This window comes from Polypterus senegalus, chromosome 18 (assembly GCF_016835505.1).
Source record: "Polypterus senegalus isolate Bchr_013 chromosome 18, ASM1683550v1, whole genome shotgun sequence".
NCBI classification, from domain to species: domain Eukaryota; kingdom Metazoa; phylum Chordata; class Cladistia; order Polypteriformes; family Polypteridae; genus Polypterus; species Polypterus senegalus.
Genome location: NC_053171.1, coordinates 1432565 through 1450437, shown reverse-complemented (window position 1 = coordinate 1450437; position 17873 = coordinate 1432565). Strand labels below are relative to the sequence as shown.

Genomic DNA, 17873 nt, shown 5'->3' with positions numbered 1-17873 from the left:
GGATTTAAAATTTAAAACACACAAAATCAGTATATTGGAAACCTGTCTCTTTGAAAAGTTCCTTATTAATATTTATTTTGTGTATTTTTAGGCCTTTAAAGTCAGCCCCGTTGTTTTGGGCTCGCTGATGGGACTGAACAATAAAGGAAAGTCTTTAAATAAAATGGCATAAAATCATGAATGTCCTCATTGCTGCAATTAAAGGAGAGTGTGTTGCCATTGAAATGCTGTATTGCAAACCCTGATACTACGTTTCAATGTTTCTGTTTCTTTCCTCAAAGATGGCCGAGATGCTGTATCACGGCAACACCTTTCCTCAGCCCCACCCCACAGCCTTCTTGAACATCCTGATTGGTGGACAGGCTACTGTCTACTAAATGAGGGCGGTGGTTCCACTTTCTAAGTTCTCTATTTTAGAATTTTGTTTGTTTATAAAGATGTTTTTGAATCTTGCAACTATTGATATTGTAATTTGGACGAACAGTTTCATTTCATTACCAACAATATATTTTCAGACAGAGTGAGATGTGCCTTCAAAATGATGCAGAGGCCAGGGTTCTTCAATAACAGATTTGTGTGCTCTGGATAATTATTTGAAAATAATAAAATGGAGAAAAATATCCTGTTTTTGGACTGGTTCAAAACCGTAAATATTGCTTTCAAATATTTTATAACTATTTTTGTTCATAACACTTTTATAATGTTACTAGCAAAATACCCGCTCTTAGGCAGAGAAGTAGTGTGTTAAAGAAGTACTGAAAAGAAATGGAAACATTTTAAAAATAACATAACATGATTGTCAATGTAATTGTTTTGTCACTGTTATGAGTGTTGCTGTCATATATATATATACACACACACAGATATAAACATACATATACATCTACATATACACATATACATATATATACATATACACACATACATATATATATATATACACACACACACACATACAGTGGGTAATGAAAGTATTCAGACCCCCTTCAATTTTTCACTCTTTGTTATATTGCAGCCATTTGCTAAAATCCATCCATCCATCCATCCATTTTCTAACCCGCTGAATCCGAATACAGGGTCACGGGGGTCTGCTGGAGCCAATCCCAGCCAGCACAGGGCACAAGGCAGGAACCAATCCTGGGCAGGGTGCCAACCCACCGCAGGACACACACAAACACACCCACACACCAAGCACACACTAGGGCCAATGTAGAGTCGCCAATCCACCTAACCTGCATGTCTTTGGATTGTGGGAGGAAACCGGAGGAAATCCACGCAGACACGGGAGAACATGCAAACTCCACGCAGGGAGGACCCGGGAAGCGAACCCGGGTCTCCTAACTGCGAGGCAGCAGCACTACCACTGCGCCACCATGCCCCCTTTGCTAAAATCATTTAAATTAATTTTTTCCCTCATTAATGTACACACAGCACCCCATATTGACAGACAAAAAAATAATTTTTGAAATTGTTGCAGATTTATTAAAAAAGAAAAACTGAAATCTCACATGGTCCTAAGTATTCAGACCCTTTGCTCAGTATTTAGTAGAAGCCCCCTTTTGAGCTAATACAGCCAGGAGTCTTCTTGGGAAAGATGCAACAAGTTTTTCACACCTGGATTTGGGGATCCTCTGCCATTCCTCCTTGCAGATCCTCTCCAGTTCTGTCAGGTTGGATGGTAAACGTTGGTGGACAGCCATTTTTAGGTCTCTCCAGAGATGCTCCATTGGGGTTAAGTCAGGGCTCTGGCTGGGCCATTCAAGAACAGTCACAGAGTTGTTGTGAAGCCACTCCTTCGTTATTTTAGCTGTGTGCTTAGGGTCATTGTCTTGTTGGAAGGTAAACCTTCAGCCCAGTCTGAGGTCCTTAGCACTCTGGAGAAGGTTTTTGTCCAGGATATCCCTGTACTTGGCCGCATTCATCTTTCCCTCGATTGCAATCAGCCGTCCTGTCCCTGCAGCTGAAAAACACCCCACAGCATGATGCTGCTACCGCCATGCTTCACTGTGGGGACTGTATTGAACAAGTGATGAGCAGTGCCTGGTTGTCTCCACACATACCGCTTAGAATTAAGGCCAAAAAGTTCTATCTTGGTCTCATTGCTCGCGCGCTCTCTCTCTCTCTCTCTGTAGCACAAGCCCTCCCCCACTGTCAGCAGCACGTGCTCGCTCTCTCTCTCTCTCTGAACAGAGGGGAACATTTGAACAAATCCGAACTTTAAATTAAAAACCAACCACAAGCAACCAAAAAAGTAACAGTGCAGGAGATCACGCTATTAGCCTTACAGCCTGATCGCTGTAAACACTTTTTTTAAATGAGTTTTAAGCACAGGGAAAAAACGGATATTTGAAAAAGAGAAAAGTAACGTTCTGGCATGAAGTGAGGAGGAACTGGATGGAGAGGAGGTTACAGTTTTGAGGGAGAGTCTTGCTCCGTGATGGAGGGATGTTTTCCTTCAGGTGTTTTCTCTCTTGTGATTTCTTGGGTTTCTGGTGTTTTTAGCTGTTTAGCTGGTGGGAGCGAAAGCCTCATGCAGCCATTCCAAAACAAAGTCCTTGTGACCCAACCCTTCGTGTTTGACCTCCACATTACTGGCAGTCTGACTTTGTTTACATTATGCTGCTTGAAAGCACGAGGGTTCTCAAATTTTTAAATGAGTAAACTGGTAAACAGTTTTTCCACCTCTTCCAGCACTTGAGGCCTCTGCCTGGTTAACGCTGTAACTCCTTTTGCAATATCAGCTGCTTTAATAGATTCTTTCTACTTTAGAATAGTCAAAAATCGTAGATTTTGACTTCTTGTACTCGGCGGCAAGATCAGTAACACGAATGCCACGCTCAAACTTTTCAATAATTTCTTTCTTTACTTCGATTTCAATTTTCTTCAAAACTTTCTTCTCACCACTCTTTACTTACTTAGAAGCCATAGTTAACTGCAAAAGCACACAAAATACTGTAGAGCACAAAGAGATCACAGATAAAGCACGCACGTCTGACTGAGAACAATGAACAGGGAGCGGCTCTGCTTAAACACAGCAATCGGCGCATATGAACCAGCCAGGTGTGCGCGCACCCTCCCCCCTCTCTCTCAGCAGCAAGCAGGCAGGCACGCACAACCCCCCCCCTCCCCCCCTCTCAGCAGCAGGCAGGCAGGCAGGCACGTGCAGCACCCTCCCCATCCCCCTCTCTCTCAGCAGAAGGCAGGCACGTCTGACCGAGAACAATGCAACACGTGCGGAAATCAACGCGCGCACAAACCGAAAGGGAAACTGGCTTGTCCGTATACCGAGTGTGTGGTCGTGAATCGAGGCAAAAGTTTGGCGGACTTTTTGGTCGTGAACCGAGTTGTACGTGAACTGAGACATCCGTGAACCGAGGTTCCACTGTATACACACATAGACACATATATATATATATATATATACACACATATCTATACTAATAAAAGGCAAAGCCCTCACTGACTCACTCACTCACTGACTCACTCATCACTAATTCTCCAACTTCCTGTGTAGGTAGAAGGCTGAAATTTGGCAGACGTATTTCTTACAGCTTACTTACAAAAGTTAAGCAGGTTTCATTTCGAAATTCTACACGTAATGGTCATAACGGTCGACAATATCCACCATATTGAACTTTCTTATTTATGGCCTCATCTTCACGAAATTTGGTAGGTGCTTCCCTGCACTAACCAAACCGATGTATGCTTATTTCAGTGGTATGATGCCACTGTTGGCCGCCATATTGAACTTTCCAACGTAACTAATGCTCCAATTTCCCGTGTAGGTAGAAGGCTGACCCTATCTTCACGAAATTTGGTAGGCGGCTTCCCTGCGCTTAACTGAAACCGATGTAAGTTCTTAATTCGGTGGTATGACATCCTGTCGGCCGCCATATTGAACTTTCCAACGTTACTAATTCCCCAACTTCCTTTGTAGGTAGAAGGCTGAAATTTCGCAGGCTCATTTCTTACAGCTTACTTACAAAAGTTAAGCAGGTTTCATTTCAAAATTCTACGCGTAACGGTCATATTGAATTTTCCAACGGTTTTTGTTACTTATGGGCCCATCTTCAAGAAATTTGGTACGCGGGTTCCCAACGCTAACTGAATCCTACTTACGTACATATATACGTCCATAGCCTGCAGCTCGGTCACCGTGTGAGGCGGCGTTGCGTCCGTCGCTCCGGTCTCTACATTCCCTTCCATGCTTCGCCACGGGATTCATGTCTCCCTGCTGATAACTGCAGCCTTTAATCCACGGCTTCTCTGCTGTTTTATTGTTCGTTTATTACGATTCTAGTTATTGTGTAGGTATTTTAGACTTACCTTACATTGTTCTGGGGCCCATTTCCTTTATCGTTCCAACCCTACCCCCATTAACAAAATATCAAAGAACTGTCACTTACCGAGTGGTTTCCATGCCCGGAGATGGCACCTGCCTTTTCCATTCTCTTTGTTACATATTGCAGGCTCACTCTTGATATCCGGAGGAACATTGTGTCTTATGTATTGAATGACTGGGACGGGTTCAAGATGTGGACTGAGGACGGTACAGGAGATAATTATACTACACAGGAGCACTATAAGAGTGAAATGCTTAAGCCCTCCACCTATGATTCTGCATGTGAGTTGATGGCTGCTGCTGAATTGTTCGGTTGTCGCTTTCAAGTGTACAGAAATTGCCAAATATTTTACACCTTTTGACAACCGCCAATGCCTCTTAAACATCTTATGTTCACAGGTGACGATTTCAGTAGTGGACACTTTGATGTTTATGAAGGTTTAAACTCTCAAAAGCTGGATGTGAAGTTATCGATGAAACTGCTTGTATGGTTACAACGCTTGACAGATGCCGACTGTCACTTCAACACAAGTCCTGCAAATGCTCTCGTAATTGAAACAAACCATGAAACTCAAACCGATTATGACAGCAGCAATCCAAGCTGTGAGATTTGAGACAAGATTACTGTTCACATGGCCAACTGTACGTTGCATGCTCAAGAGTAAGCTCAGCACAGCTTGGTCATATTACAACCGGAGGGCCGAACTCACAATGTGGTATACAAAGAGATCCTTAACAAATAATTATTGGTATATTTTCCCTCAGTTTAAAAGGTTTAATTTTCTTCTTAAAAAATTTTAAAGCAGTACTTCACCACTCTGAAGTGCGGTATTTTGCTAGTATATATATATGTGTGTATATATATATATATATATATGTGTGTATGTGTGTGTGTATATATATATATATATATATATATATATATATATATATATATATATATATATATATATATATATATATATATATATATATATATATATATAGCTGATTACCGATTGGCTTCGCTCACTAAGTTCAAGGGAAAAAATTAAATGTAGTCTATAAGTTATTAAATAGTAAAACATTAACGTTTTAAGAAGTTAAGATACATTGAGCACTACTGGAGTGGTTTCGGGTAAACTACATTTTAAAGACGGTATAACACAACAGGTAAGTAGTACTAACATCAGCTAAAATGTATATGGATCATCTCTCGCTAGTAGATCCCTTTTGAAAGGCGCTACACGATGGTACAGAAATTACATTTTCTATGTGAGTGTCCAAATTTCTGCCTGTGGTAATGTGCCTTACCGGCATTAACAGCAATTAAAGAAAACTAGTTTGTTGTCCTCTGCAGTGTTAAGAGAGAAAGGCTTTGGTTTGGGATAAAAGGAAAAAAGGTGTAAAGAAAGGAAACTTACCTTTTTCTTTGATATAGTGTAGAGAGACGTCTTCGCTGACGATATGAGTGCCTTTTGGGGACCGTCGTGGTGGGTCTCGTGTAGACTGAAGAGACGGCCCTGCCATTAACCGGCTGGGATGGCACTGTCGATCCTCCACTCCTGTGCGTGTCTTCCGCGACCTCATAATCGTATACGTGCAAAAGAATGTGCGAAGCGCCTTAATATTAGTTTACCGTGGTCTAGAAAAGGGATCCCGTGTTTGCAGTTGTCTGGGCTATAGCTCAGGGAAAGAGGAAAAATTTAAAGTGCTTACTTTCATTTAAGGCAGAAGCACAGTCAGCGTCTCAAAGGCCGGCACAGCTACGCGCATGCGTGCCGCTGCTCGACTTTTATAGTATTTTTGCGGGGCAGGAGACGCCACTTTTTGCAGACGCGTTCATGTGATCAAAAGTCTCCGTGCTCTTTGGAGGTCTTGCTTTTTCTCTGCGTACTGCGTTCACAGTCAGTTCACGTGAGCCGCTCGGAGTACATGCATCGAAGGTTCTCAGCTGTGCTTGTGCTATCACGTGCGATCTTGCGATGTCCACAGCTTTATTTAATATTAGCAAAGACCCGACACTTAAACGTTTTTCTCGCACTTTCGCTGAGTTTGTGCCAAACACTAGTGTATCCCTGACCATCTCATCTTCGTTTGCATATGCACAGCCCTTCACCTACGTGGGAGGTGTGACAATGAGGGACGCAACTCCGCCTCACACGGCGACGGAGCAAGCTGCAGGCTATGGCCGTATACAGTATATGGTCAAAAGTAGGTTCCAGTTATGACCATTATGCGTAGAATTTCGAAATGAAACCTGCCTAACTTTTGTAAGTAAGCTGTAAGCTGTAATGAGCCTGCCAAATTTCAGCCTTCAACCTACACGGGAAGTTGGAGAATTAGTGATGAGTCAGTCAGTGAGTGAGTGAGTGAGTGAGTCAGTGAGGGCTTTGCCTTTTATTAGTATAGATGACGCTTCTTCCAACACCTATAGAAATCAGAATAACATTCAAAATGCATTTGTTTTTATAAAAACATCACTAAATGTCTTAAATTTTTATACTCTGAAAGAGAGATGTCTTACCTGTATTTTGACAGGTTGAACATGAATATTGAATGGAGCATAATGAAGTTATAGCCAGTTAAATCAAAGTAGCTGAAAACAGATATAAATGAGGCTGAGTTTAAAGAGTTAAGATTTGAGAGATACGTTTTCTTAGGTAGTCAAGAAGCAGAATTGGGCAGAGAATGTTGAGACCGGGTGGTCCCAAGCAATAAAGTGTTCCAAAAGCATTTCAAAAAATGCATACTGAACCACAGCTAGAATAAGGGCAAACACAGAATCTTTATGAAATAATAAGATTTATGTTTTCACCAAAAATGCTCTATAATACTGTGAAGCTCCAAAGAGCACAACATAAATAAAGAAGCTGCCTGAAACACATAATATACATATAACAGTGTGGTCAAAACTCAGATAGGGAAACAACATTGCCAAAGAGACCACGAAGGAGACAAAACCAGACAGCACGGCTATTTAGTTGTTTCCATTTCGAACACTGAATCATAAATGTTCATTTGTGAAAGTGCCCTGATCCCTTGGTGTTGATGATGAGATAAAGCAGCCATTAAAGAAATGCAAAGGCTTACATTCTACATAAGTGTCCCAGTTTTGGGACATTAAAAATCTGGTCACCCTATTATATAGCACCCAAGTGACACATTCAGATAATATCTGTAGTGGTCTCTCAATGGAATAAAATTTGCTCTTCACTTCTGTTTTTCCTAACATTTGTCATAACTGACAATTACTACAACCTTACATGCTCAGGCACAGGAAGAATTAATTGCAATTAAAAAAAAAATTATATAAATTTAGGTTATGTTAATTGCCAGCTGCAAATAGTTGCCGTGTGTGAAAATAGTGTGTGTATGCGTGAGTGTGTAAGAGTAGTCCCCATTATGGACTAGAGTCCTGTCCAGTCCTGTTTTCTGCCTTTTGCCCAATCCTGGTGGGTTAGCCCTGAAATAGACGGAGAAGGTTGTAGAACCCAGTTGCTGAACTCCATCCATTGAAGACTGTAATGTCTGCACAGCTGTCAAAGGCACCAGAATGTCCCATGTGTTCATTTTCTAACTTGTTGCCTTTTGTTATATTTTGTTTTTGAAATTCTCCTTTGTCCAGTGAACAGTATGTTGTGGACCATCACATTCAGTAAGCATCGTGCTGAAACACCTCATGCAGTCTTCCATGAATGAACATTTTCAAATCTTTATTCCAGAAATTACAACATTTCTTCAGATGTACAGTTACCACCAGAACATACAGCACAGAAAAAGACCAAGACGCACACAAAATCAGACAGCACTGCCATTTAGTTGTTTCCACTTTAAGCACTGTGAGGAATCATAAATGTTCATTTGTGAAAGTGCTCTGATCCCTCAGTGTTGATGATTGGATAAAGCAGCCATTAAACAAATGATGATGGACTTTACGTGTGGGTAACATGCTTCACAACTATCCCAGTTTGGGACAGTTTAAAATTCTGCATTAGTGCTGCCATTCATTACAACTCAAGTTTAGCCTCTGCAGTCACGATGTTAAAACAAACCAACTTCAGGTGGTCAATGGCAGGAACATCAACTGGAGCCGGTGCAAGAAATGAGGCGAGCACATGGCATACATGGAAAACATGAGGAGAAAGCAAAGAGGAAACGAGCTGAAGAAAAGATTTATTGATTAATTAAGAAAAGCAACATGAAAACTGGAGAAACAAGCTCTGGATAGAAAATAAAGGTGTTAATGCCACTGGAAACTGGAAAATATGTTACCTGCATATGCTGAAGAAGTCACCGCCATCAGCCCTGAAAATAAAGCAAATGACATGAAGATCCAAGTAGACTGGAAACTTCCTCAAACAGAAGACAGTGTGAAGAGAAAGGAAACAATGCAGAAGTCACAGAGCTCAAACCAAAGGGTTTCTTACAGCTGACACCGCCATTCTGGAGATTGTATCTTTACCTCATGCTGGCTCTTTATTTCTTAGCCAAATAATCATGAAATCCTGGACTGCATTTTTTCCACATCAGCTACTCTTTGATTCCTCTATCACTGGCCCTTCCCCCCATCTAAATTTCCTAAATTGCCCCAAATCTACAAGGCATTACATAATGGTGTATAAAACTTTAAAAAATGATAATCTAGCAAAGACTATTAGAGGGTATTTTCATGTCTATAGTTTTCCTTCTATATTCTAAAATTATTGGGTGTGTATATTTTACCATGAAATTAATAAGAGTGTCCTGACACCTTTATCGGTTTCTGCCTCACACACTATGTTGCCAAGAGTTCACCTAACATCCCATAAACCTAAAATAGAAATTAAGTCAGTTCAGAAAATTAAGAAAATAGTAAAGAGAAGAACAGATGGATATCCTCAAGGTGCTCTTTGAAGATGGCTGCTTCAGAGAATCTTATTTAACTTGACTTTACTGCCATAACATTACCCGTTAAATAGAACTTGATTTGGTGACAATCATACATAAAATATCTCAGTGCTAACATTCTAGAAATCACAATCAAAATTTGGTAAATGTATTCAATATAATGGAATAAAAGTCTCATGTGCTTAATAGGAAGGTGTCTGAGGCTGTTGACATTCATTATTCACTAATTCTTTAAATAATGGATTTCTGCATATATGAGGTCAAATTCTGAATATATAGAGTGAAAATCCAAATGTATTATTTAATTCCTGAATATATATAGTCAAAGTATGCATTTATAAAGTAATTCCTGAATATATAAGGTCATTTTTGAATATATAAAGTCATTCCAGAATATATAAAGTCAAACTCTGAATATATGAAGTCAGTGTCTGAAAATACACAATCATTTGTGAATATATGAAATGAAAATCAGAATCTATAAAGTAAAAACACTCTGGCACATTTCTAATAAACTCAATGAGTCTTAATGCTGAATTGTGATTTGAGTTTCCTGAGTTATTACTTTGCACAATATGTATTTGTTAATAATAATATGTATAACATTCCCCGTGTACCTATCACCTTTGTAGACCAGATATATTTTTTCGTGGGCCCATTATTGAACATACCTTACAAGACCAAGTGTCTGTATAAGAAAGTCAGGAACAGAAGCTCACGTCCCAGAGCTTACAATCAAGTGTCCATATGCATTTAGTGTTACTAATGTTAAATAGCGCTAATGTTTTAACGTCTGAGGAAAGGTGGCTTAGAACTTCTTTTCCAGCACTACAGAGGCAGAGGTTCCAGCTTGATTCTGAGACTGATCGAGGTCTACATGGCTTTTTCATGTTTTCTCCATTTTATTTGTGGATTAATTTGTACAAGTGAGTACGTGAACCCACACTGCATTTGGGTCGACTTTACTGTTGACACGACAAACAGCCTAAGGTGCATGATCTGGAAATTCTATACAAGCAGTGAAAGGCCAGGATATGAACCCAGGATTCCAGACCTGTAAGTCACATTCAGACCACTCATCTTAGTCCTCAATTGGAATGATTTTATAGTTTCAGATTTTGATTTTTATATTCAGACGTTCACTTTGTATTTCAAAATGTAATCAATTTTTTGCTTGTTTGGCACATCATAATATATACTGTATATTCAAAATTCAGTGCATATTTTAAAAACATTTTGAAATATATTCCAGTACATAGTATATTCAGATTTAACTACAAAACTCACTCCAAGTGTGCTCAGTCTGATTTAATATATATTTAACAGTGAGTTTATGGTCACAAATGTCTCTATTTTAAATACAGTATATCCTGTGACGCCGCTGGCTAGTTGCCCATAGCAGCAGCAAAAACAAGGCTGCCCTTATGAAACTCCCTCTTAAACATTATTTCAATGAGAAACAAACACACTCTCACCCATCCCCTTCGCAGGATCAGCTGCAGGCCGGCAGGCTTACCACTAAACATTTGCTTCTCACACGAGGTTTAGAACATTTAAAAGACCGAGCCCTGGCCAGCCTAAGAGCTCACTCTCCTGTCCTCTCTCCCTCAGGCTGCGTCTCCTCCAGTCACTGCTTCCGAGCTGCTGGACGCACTTGATGAGGAAGACTTTGTGTTCTTTTGACATATTGAGGGAAGCTGGACCACCACTTTTGACAGCTGCAACCTGTGCACTTTTCTGCTGTAGACAAACCCCATCTGCAGAAGGTGTTGTGTTTGTACTTGCTGGTTCCAGCAATAAAGATTTTGTACCTTGGAAGCCTGATCCCTTTTCCAGTCTCCAGTGCAACTTTTTAGGTGCATTGGCGATCCTAAATTGTCCCTAGTGTGTGTGTGTTGGGTGGCTGGCGCCTGCCGGATTTGTTCCTGCCTTGCGCCCTATGCTGGCTGGGATTGGCTCCAGCGGACCCCCATGACCCTGTATTAGGATGTAGCAACAACAACAACAACAACAACATTTATTTATATAGCACATTTTCATACAAACAGTAGCTCAAAGTGCTTTACATATTAAAGAATAGAAAAATGAAAGACATAATTATGAAAAATAAATCAACATTAACATCGAATAAGAGTAAGGTTCAATGGCCAGGGGACAGAAAAACAAAAACTCCAGACGGCTGGATAAAAATAAAATCTGTAGGATTCCAGACCATGATACCGCCCAGTCCCTCTGGGCATTCTACCTAACATAAATGAAACAGTCCTCTTTGGATTTAGGATTGTAGCGGGTTGCGTAATGACTGACTGACTGACTAACATGTCCAATATCTCTTGTCACTGCAGTACTCCATTATCAGCAGTGTGTCACATTTATACTCAGATTTCTAATGTCCTGCAGTATCAACGGCAGTCTCTAAAGCTTTTTGATGAACTTATTTCTGTCGGTAATATATTTGTGTAATTTTACTGCTAACATTCCATTAATATGAGATGTGACCACCTTCATTTCTTCTACATGACCAGAGCAATTTTCTATGTCGTGGTGTGTTTGGCCAGTAACATCACTTCAAGAGAGGCCTACCGAGTCAATAGGCTTATTAAAAAGGCAGGCTGAGTTTACGACACACTCTGGACCCCTTGGATTTAGTAGAGGAGAAGAGAATTAAAGCAAAACTGAGTGCCATTACGAACAATACTGCATGTCCTCTCTAACACACTAACACTGAGGACTTTTAGCCAACAATTATTCAGTAGAAGTGTATGAAGAAACACGACAGGGGGCCTTTGTACCAAAAGTAATACGTCTGCATAATCCCTTACTGGGAAAGTCAAAATAGAAGGTTTTGTTTATTTTAATTTTTCTTGCTTTTTAATCATTCTGGTTTGTGTTCCAACCATAGTGTGTGATTGTGTATATATATATATACACATACATTAATATATTTATTTAAAGAGCTTCTGTAAAAAGCCAGATCTCCCCTGATCTATCTATCTACCTATCTATTTTTTTTTTTTTGCCCTGGCTCTTATTTGTTAATTTTTCTTACAGATTAGTCTCATTTTTATTTAAAAGTTTAAAATAATCAATTGTACTTACAAGCAATCCAGAAAAATTCATTTGTATGCATTTTATATTTTCAAAAAGCAAAGTGGAGCACAGCACAGCAAATGTGCCTCAGCTGAATCTTCCTCTGTTTCACGAAATGATCACGTTTGTGTTAAACTGGGCACTTCAGATGTGTCACAGTGTGCATGTCACGTACTCTAAAATATAAGGAAATGTGGTTTGCTAATCTGTTTCTAAAAACTCTCCTGTCATCAGCTCTCTAAATATAAACATTCTCCTTATCATAAATCCAGCAGTTATCTCTGAAACTCCAGAATGTTGTGAACTGAAGTCTGTTGCTTTTTTGAAGTTTTCAAATAAATAATCATTGGGTACAGTGTTTAGAGCGGACAGTCCTACACTAAGTGAACAGGTGTAGGATTGTACATGACCCTAATAGGTGCCAGGAGCTGCTAATCGACAGATGTGCCATGTCCCCATTTTAAGAGGGGAAACACGAGTGCTGGGAGGGTAGGGAAAATAAGGAGAAAAATGCAAGAAGAGAAGTTAAAAAGCGTCAGACGAGCAGTCACAGCAGGACAATCCAGCTACCTAAGGAGGAAAGGCAGCACGAACAGCGGTCCTGCGAAGAAGTGAAGGTTGTGGTGCTCTAGAGGCAATGATCAATGGTGTGGAGTGGGGCGAGCATTTTCAGATGACCTCACTGGGTATCTGAGGTACGACTGCAGATGCGTGAAGGAATAGCGATCTAGGATGGTCTGACTGTTCTGTATGGAGGCAACCAAGACAGGGGTCAGGGGATGAAGACTGTAGCTGCTGAGTCCGCGATGGCTGTGCGAGTTATGGGTGAGCCAGGGAGTCAAATAAAGAGGTGGGCTGGAATCATCCGTTACTGAAAAGAACATTAAAGGATCTAGTAACTGAGTTATTAACCTTTGCTTTTAATGGATTTATTTTGATTTTAACCTCTACATTTCATTTGCCAGCTCATTTGATTGCGATATCAATGGTATTGAGTTCAAGATGCTCCCAAATGGGAAGAGGGAGCCTGGAATGGACCCGCACCATCACACAGAGAGTCAGGTTGCTGGGTTTGAATCCCATGTTGTCTCTAATTCTGATTCTGCATCGGTTTTTTTCATTCTTTCTTTCTCACATCCCAAATATATGAGCGTTGGGTCCAATGTAGGTTCTCAATTTGTCCCATGTCAATGAGTTCACAAATGAGCCCTGTGATGTACTTGCACAAGGTGCAGATTTGTTCCTGACTAACGCCAGATGTTCTCAGTGTGGGTTCTGGCCACTCTGACCCTGAAATTGTATAGGTTTGTGTTTATTACATAATGTTGTATTCTGTTACAGTTCAAGAACTTATTGGTACTGGTAAAGGATCTAATAGGCATAGTTACTGACTTTTCACTTTCTACATTAGAACTTGTTTATAAATGCAATCAAGAACACTACTAGTGAAGTCAGGGTTAGGGTTAGGGTTAGGTCAGCTGGGCATTTTCATCCCAGCGAGAAATTTAGTTGCAGCAGGAAAGTGCAAAAAATATAAGGTCCTGTTAAATATTCAAGAAACTAAACCAAGACAAATAAACAGTTCTGCAATAAGTTACCATACTCATGATTTGTATTAAAAGAAATAACAGTACAAAAACAATTCCAGATTCAGCATTTAGCAGAATCTTTACAAGTGACAGAATTCAAAATACGTATATGTAGCTCTAGGAATAAAAAAGATCTTAAATATGCTCATGTGTACCTTCAGAAACCTAAATCTATAGCCTATTGCCAACAACTGACATTTAGGAGACAGAGGATGGCGTCTGTCTGACAGAACTGAGTCGGCCTTCTTTCTAATCTGTGCAGCTCAGTGACAGAGCTCTTATGCAAACTGATCATTTTCCTGCAGATTTTTCACTGTTGTTAAAGATGGTTTATATTCTGAATGCTGAGGTTACCAAACCAATCTCCACCGTCTCCCCTTTAATCAAAGCTGAAGCAATGGAAGAAGAATGTTTAACTGTAAAAACTGTAAAACAACATGGCTGTCCTTCTTATCTTGTAAAAGACTCACAATCAGCACATTTACATGAGCTTCAAATACCGGCTAAATACACAGAAACGTAATTTCTCAAATGTAAATCCATATTCCGATTAGAAAAATCGGGTCATTGGCCACTGAGAAATGTGATTATCAGAAGTTGATTTCTCCACAAATAATCAGATTATGTGAATAAATCGTGAGAGGTAAATGCTCAGGTGATCTCTTCATCCTTTCCCCTGGTTGAAATTATCCGTCTCAATAACTAACTAAATTTATGTTGATGAGCTGAACATACAGTGTTATACTCAGCAACATAACCTCAAGGGGAGTGGTAGGGTGACGTGTGTTAAGTGGTCTGGCTACTGTTTAAAGTAAAGTGTGACCTAACGCATATCTTACTGAAGTAAAAATACGTATGTTATTATTATCCCAGCAACACTATGTACTGTATAATCCTGAATTTGGCTGAAATTCAGAACTCTGATTTTCCAAAGTACAACTCAGAAAACAGAAACAAAATCCATCCATTCATTATCCAACACACTATATCCTAACTACAGGGTCACAGGGGCATGCTGGAGCCAATCTCAGTCAACACAGGGAGCAAGACAGGAAACAAACCCTGGGCAGAGCGCCAGCCCACCACCAGAAACAAAATGCACCTCTGAATTCCTGGTCTCTCATGTCCGAGTTTATCTGACTTCAGATTATGATGTCAGTCCAAAAATGGTAATGTACACTGTGATCAGGAAGTACAGTAACACTTTATAGGTTTAATTATATATTAGGAGAATTTACTATAAATGAATCACCTCAATCCATAATACAAAGAAATTGAGAATGCAAATGTTTACATTACAAGAAACAGTAACAGACTAACCGATGTTGGCTTGATATGTGCTACTGTTCGTACATTGAGCTCAGTGATTGCTTTGTGCAGTACATTACAGTAATTGCAGCTTCCATGCAGATATAGTACTGTTTATCTTGGCCAACGAAATAAAAATCTTATTTAGAAATGACAACATACTTTTTATGCCTGTCTTGCTCATTGGTTTCTTCTTCAATTCATAGTATCGAAGTATTTGTTAGCTTTTGTTCCTGAAACACCAGTGTCTATTAAGGCATCCATGTTTACTTTCCCAGTTTAAAGGTGAACGTGCAAACATCAAAAATGATTTCCCAGCACCGCCTTATGACAAATGCAGCAAAAGGCAAGAAGCACACGTGCCAGGTCCTTTGCATGGCAACTGAAAAGAGTTTGATGCAATGCAATCTGATAACAACCCTATATAAATAAAATTTGACTAAACATATTTATAGAACACAAGAAAAATACCACAGGCATTACATTTATTTTCATATTCACAATGGCTGATGATGACACTGAACTCTTTTTTGCACAGTTTATTGACATCTGAGCATTGTGCCAAAGCAGAACTGCAAATTACTTTACACATGTAAATGTGGATTATTAAGAAAACAGGTTTCCACCTTAACTGGTGCTATTCAGGGTCCTATAAATGTAGTGAATGACAGAGTTTTCTGCAGATTTTTGGAAATGGCTGTCCTTGTGTGTATTCCTGCAGTCATTTGTATATAAGATAAACAAAAGAGATGGTAAATGGCAACCTTGGGGGTACTGGTTGACATACTTATGCTATCAGAATAAACAGCTGATGAGAAATCTATAAACAGCAATCTTACGTTGTTTTTTGATCCTTTCAAGTTCTAATACGGTAAATTCAGAAGTGACGTTATGGTGTCCTCCACCCGTCTTTACTCACCAGTATGGGTACACATAGGCCTGGGTTTTGTTAAGCAGTTATCTTTTAATTAACTTCTCAAAGGATTTCATGACATGAGAAGTTAATGCCACCAGTCTGAAATCCCTTAATACTTTTTGGTGTGTAGTTTTTGCTAAAGGAATAAAATTTGCCTGTTTCCATAAGCTGGGTACTTGCTGTAAATCGAAAGACATCTCAGATAAGAAGTGAAAATTGAGGAGAGCTGCTCTGCACAAGTGTGAGTGGAGTGAACTCCACTGTTTTTTGTTTGGACCGGAGTTTTTTTTTATTTTTATTTTAGTTTGTTTGAGGACTATTCTGGCATTATTCTGATCAAAGACGTGCAGACTCCTGGCTCAGCCTGCTTTTTGTGGACTAAATTCTGATGCCAAAACCTGTGTCTCAATCCTTGAACAGAACTCGTTGAGGTTTTGAGTCTAATGATAGTTTTAACCCCTGCTAGTTCAAAATGATTATTGTCAGCCATCATCTTCATGCCATTCCGTAATGAACCCAGGTTATCAGTCCACAGTTCATTCTCAGATCAGTTCTTTTCCGTTTTACCTACTTCTGGAATTCTTTCTGTTCAGTTAATGCTCCATGTTGAAATTCCCATTTTTTCCAGTTATCAGGTCTTCTAGATCTCTGGTAATCTATAAATTGTTGTTAGGTAATATTTTGAGTGAGTTCACAGGAATTATGGTATTTTATATAAACCGCTTAAAGTGTCTATCAGTTCATCAAAGTCTGCACAGGATTCTTTAACCAGTCCAGTCAGTGCATTCAAAATAGCCACACAGACTTTCAACAGAATCAATATTTCTGAAAACACTGCTTCACTTTGTCATTCTGGGTTATTGAATGCAGATTGACTGGTCAAAAATTCCAAATGTATCTGTTTAAAGTTAAATAAACAGCACAGCAAAGTTTGTAGAAAGTGAAGGGGGTCGCAATACTTTGGAATTCACTGTATTTATAAAAAGAAAAAATTGCAATATTGAATGCTAGATCTTGAAATTTAAAAAACAAAATCGCATCACCGTAAAATCTACAAAAATAAGTCACAGTAGATAAAGGGCAAAGTGCAAAGTGAAAAATTGTAAATATGTAAGCTTTTTGCAAGCCTTCCATCTGCATACTGGACCCTTTAGCTCACCACAGCACATCAGGAAACTGAAATCAGCAACATCAGGCAAAACGACAGAAATAGAAAGAGATAACAACTGTTTTATTTCTGTGGCACATTTTCATACAAAACATGGAACTTAAAAAGCTTTACAAGATGTTATAAAAACTTTAAATAAAAGAAAATAACACCGATCTGGATGGGACTCCATTCTAGCCATTATTGATATATTAATTAACCATTAGTATTATAATTATGTTCATTAATATTAAATTGTTTGAGTTTAGAAATCAGGTCCAAGCTCAGCTGCTGTTTGTGTGAAGTCTGCATGTTCTCTCAGTGTCTAAATGTATTTGTCTCCGAGACGTCTGGGTTTCCTTTCACATCCCAATCATATGAGAGTTAAGTGAATCTCGAGTTCTAAATTTACTCTATGAGGGTATTTATGAGTTGGCCCTCTGGCGTACTGACACCCCTTGAAGAGCTAACATCACCAGAGCCCTCAAGCTACCACCCAAGCACATACATGTGACACCTGATGTGACAGTCCCATATTTAGCGTTTTCACACATTTAACATCTTTAATGAAGTTTGGAAGAGTTCAGGGGAAAAGTAAGTAGACGTGTTGTG

The 17873-nt window shown here is 39.4% G+C and overlaps 1 protein-coding gene across 1 annotated transcript in view; it reads right to left on the bottom strand.

Annotated features, from left to right (window-relative positions):
- Positions 1-12398, bottom strand: part of LOC120518642 (Fc receptor-like protein 2) — a 48759-nt gene extending 36361 nt beyond the window's left edge. The window contains exons 1-2 of the mRNA XM_039741529.1: positions 12311-12398; positions 8597-8629 (exon numbers count right to left, since the gene is read on the bottom strand). Coding sequence (XP_039597463.1) covers positions 8597-8629; positions 12311-12341 — 64 coding nt within the window. The 5' untranslated portion in view covers positions 12342-12398. The remainder of the gene's footprint in view (positions 1-8596; positions 8630-12310) is intronic.
- Between the last annotated feature and the right edge of the window lie 5475 nt (positions 12399-17873).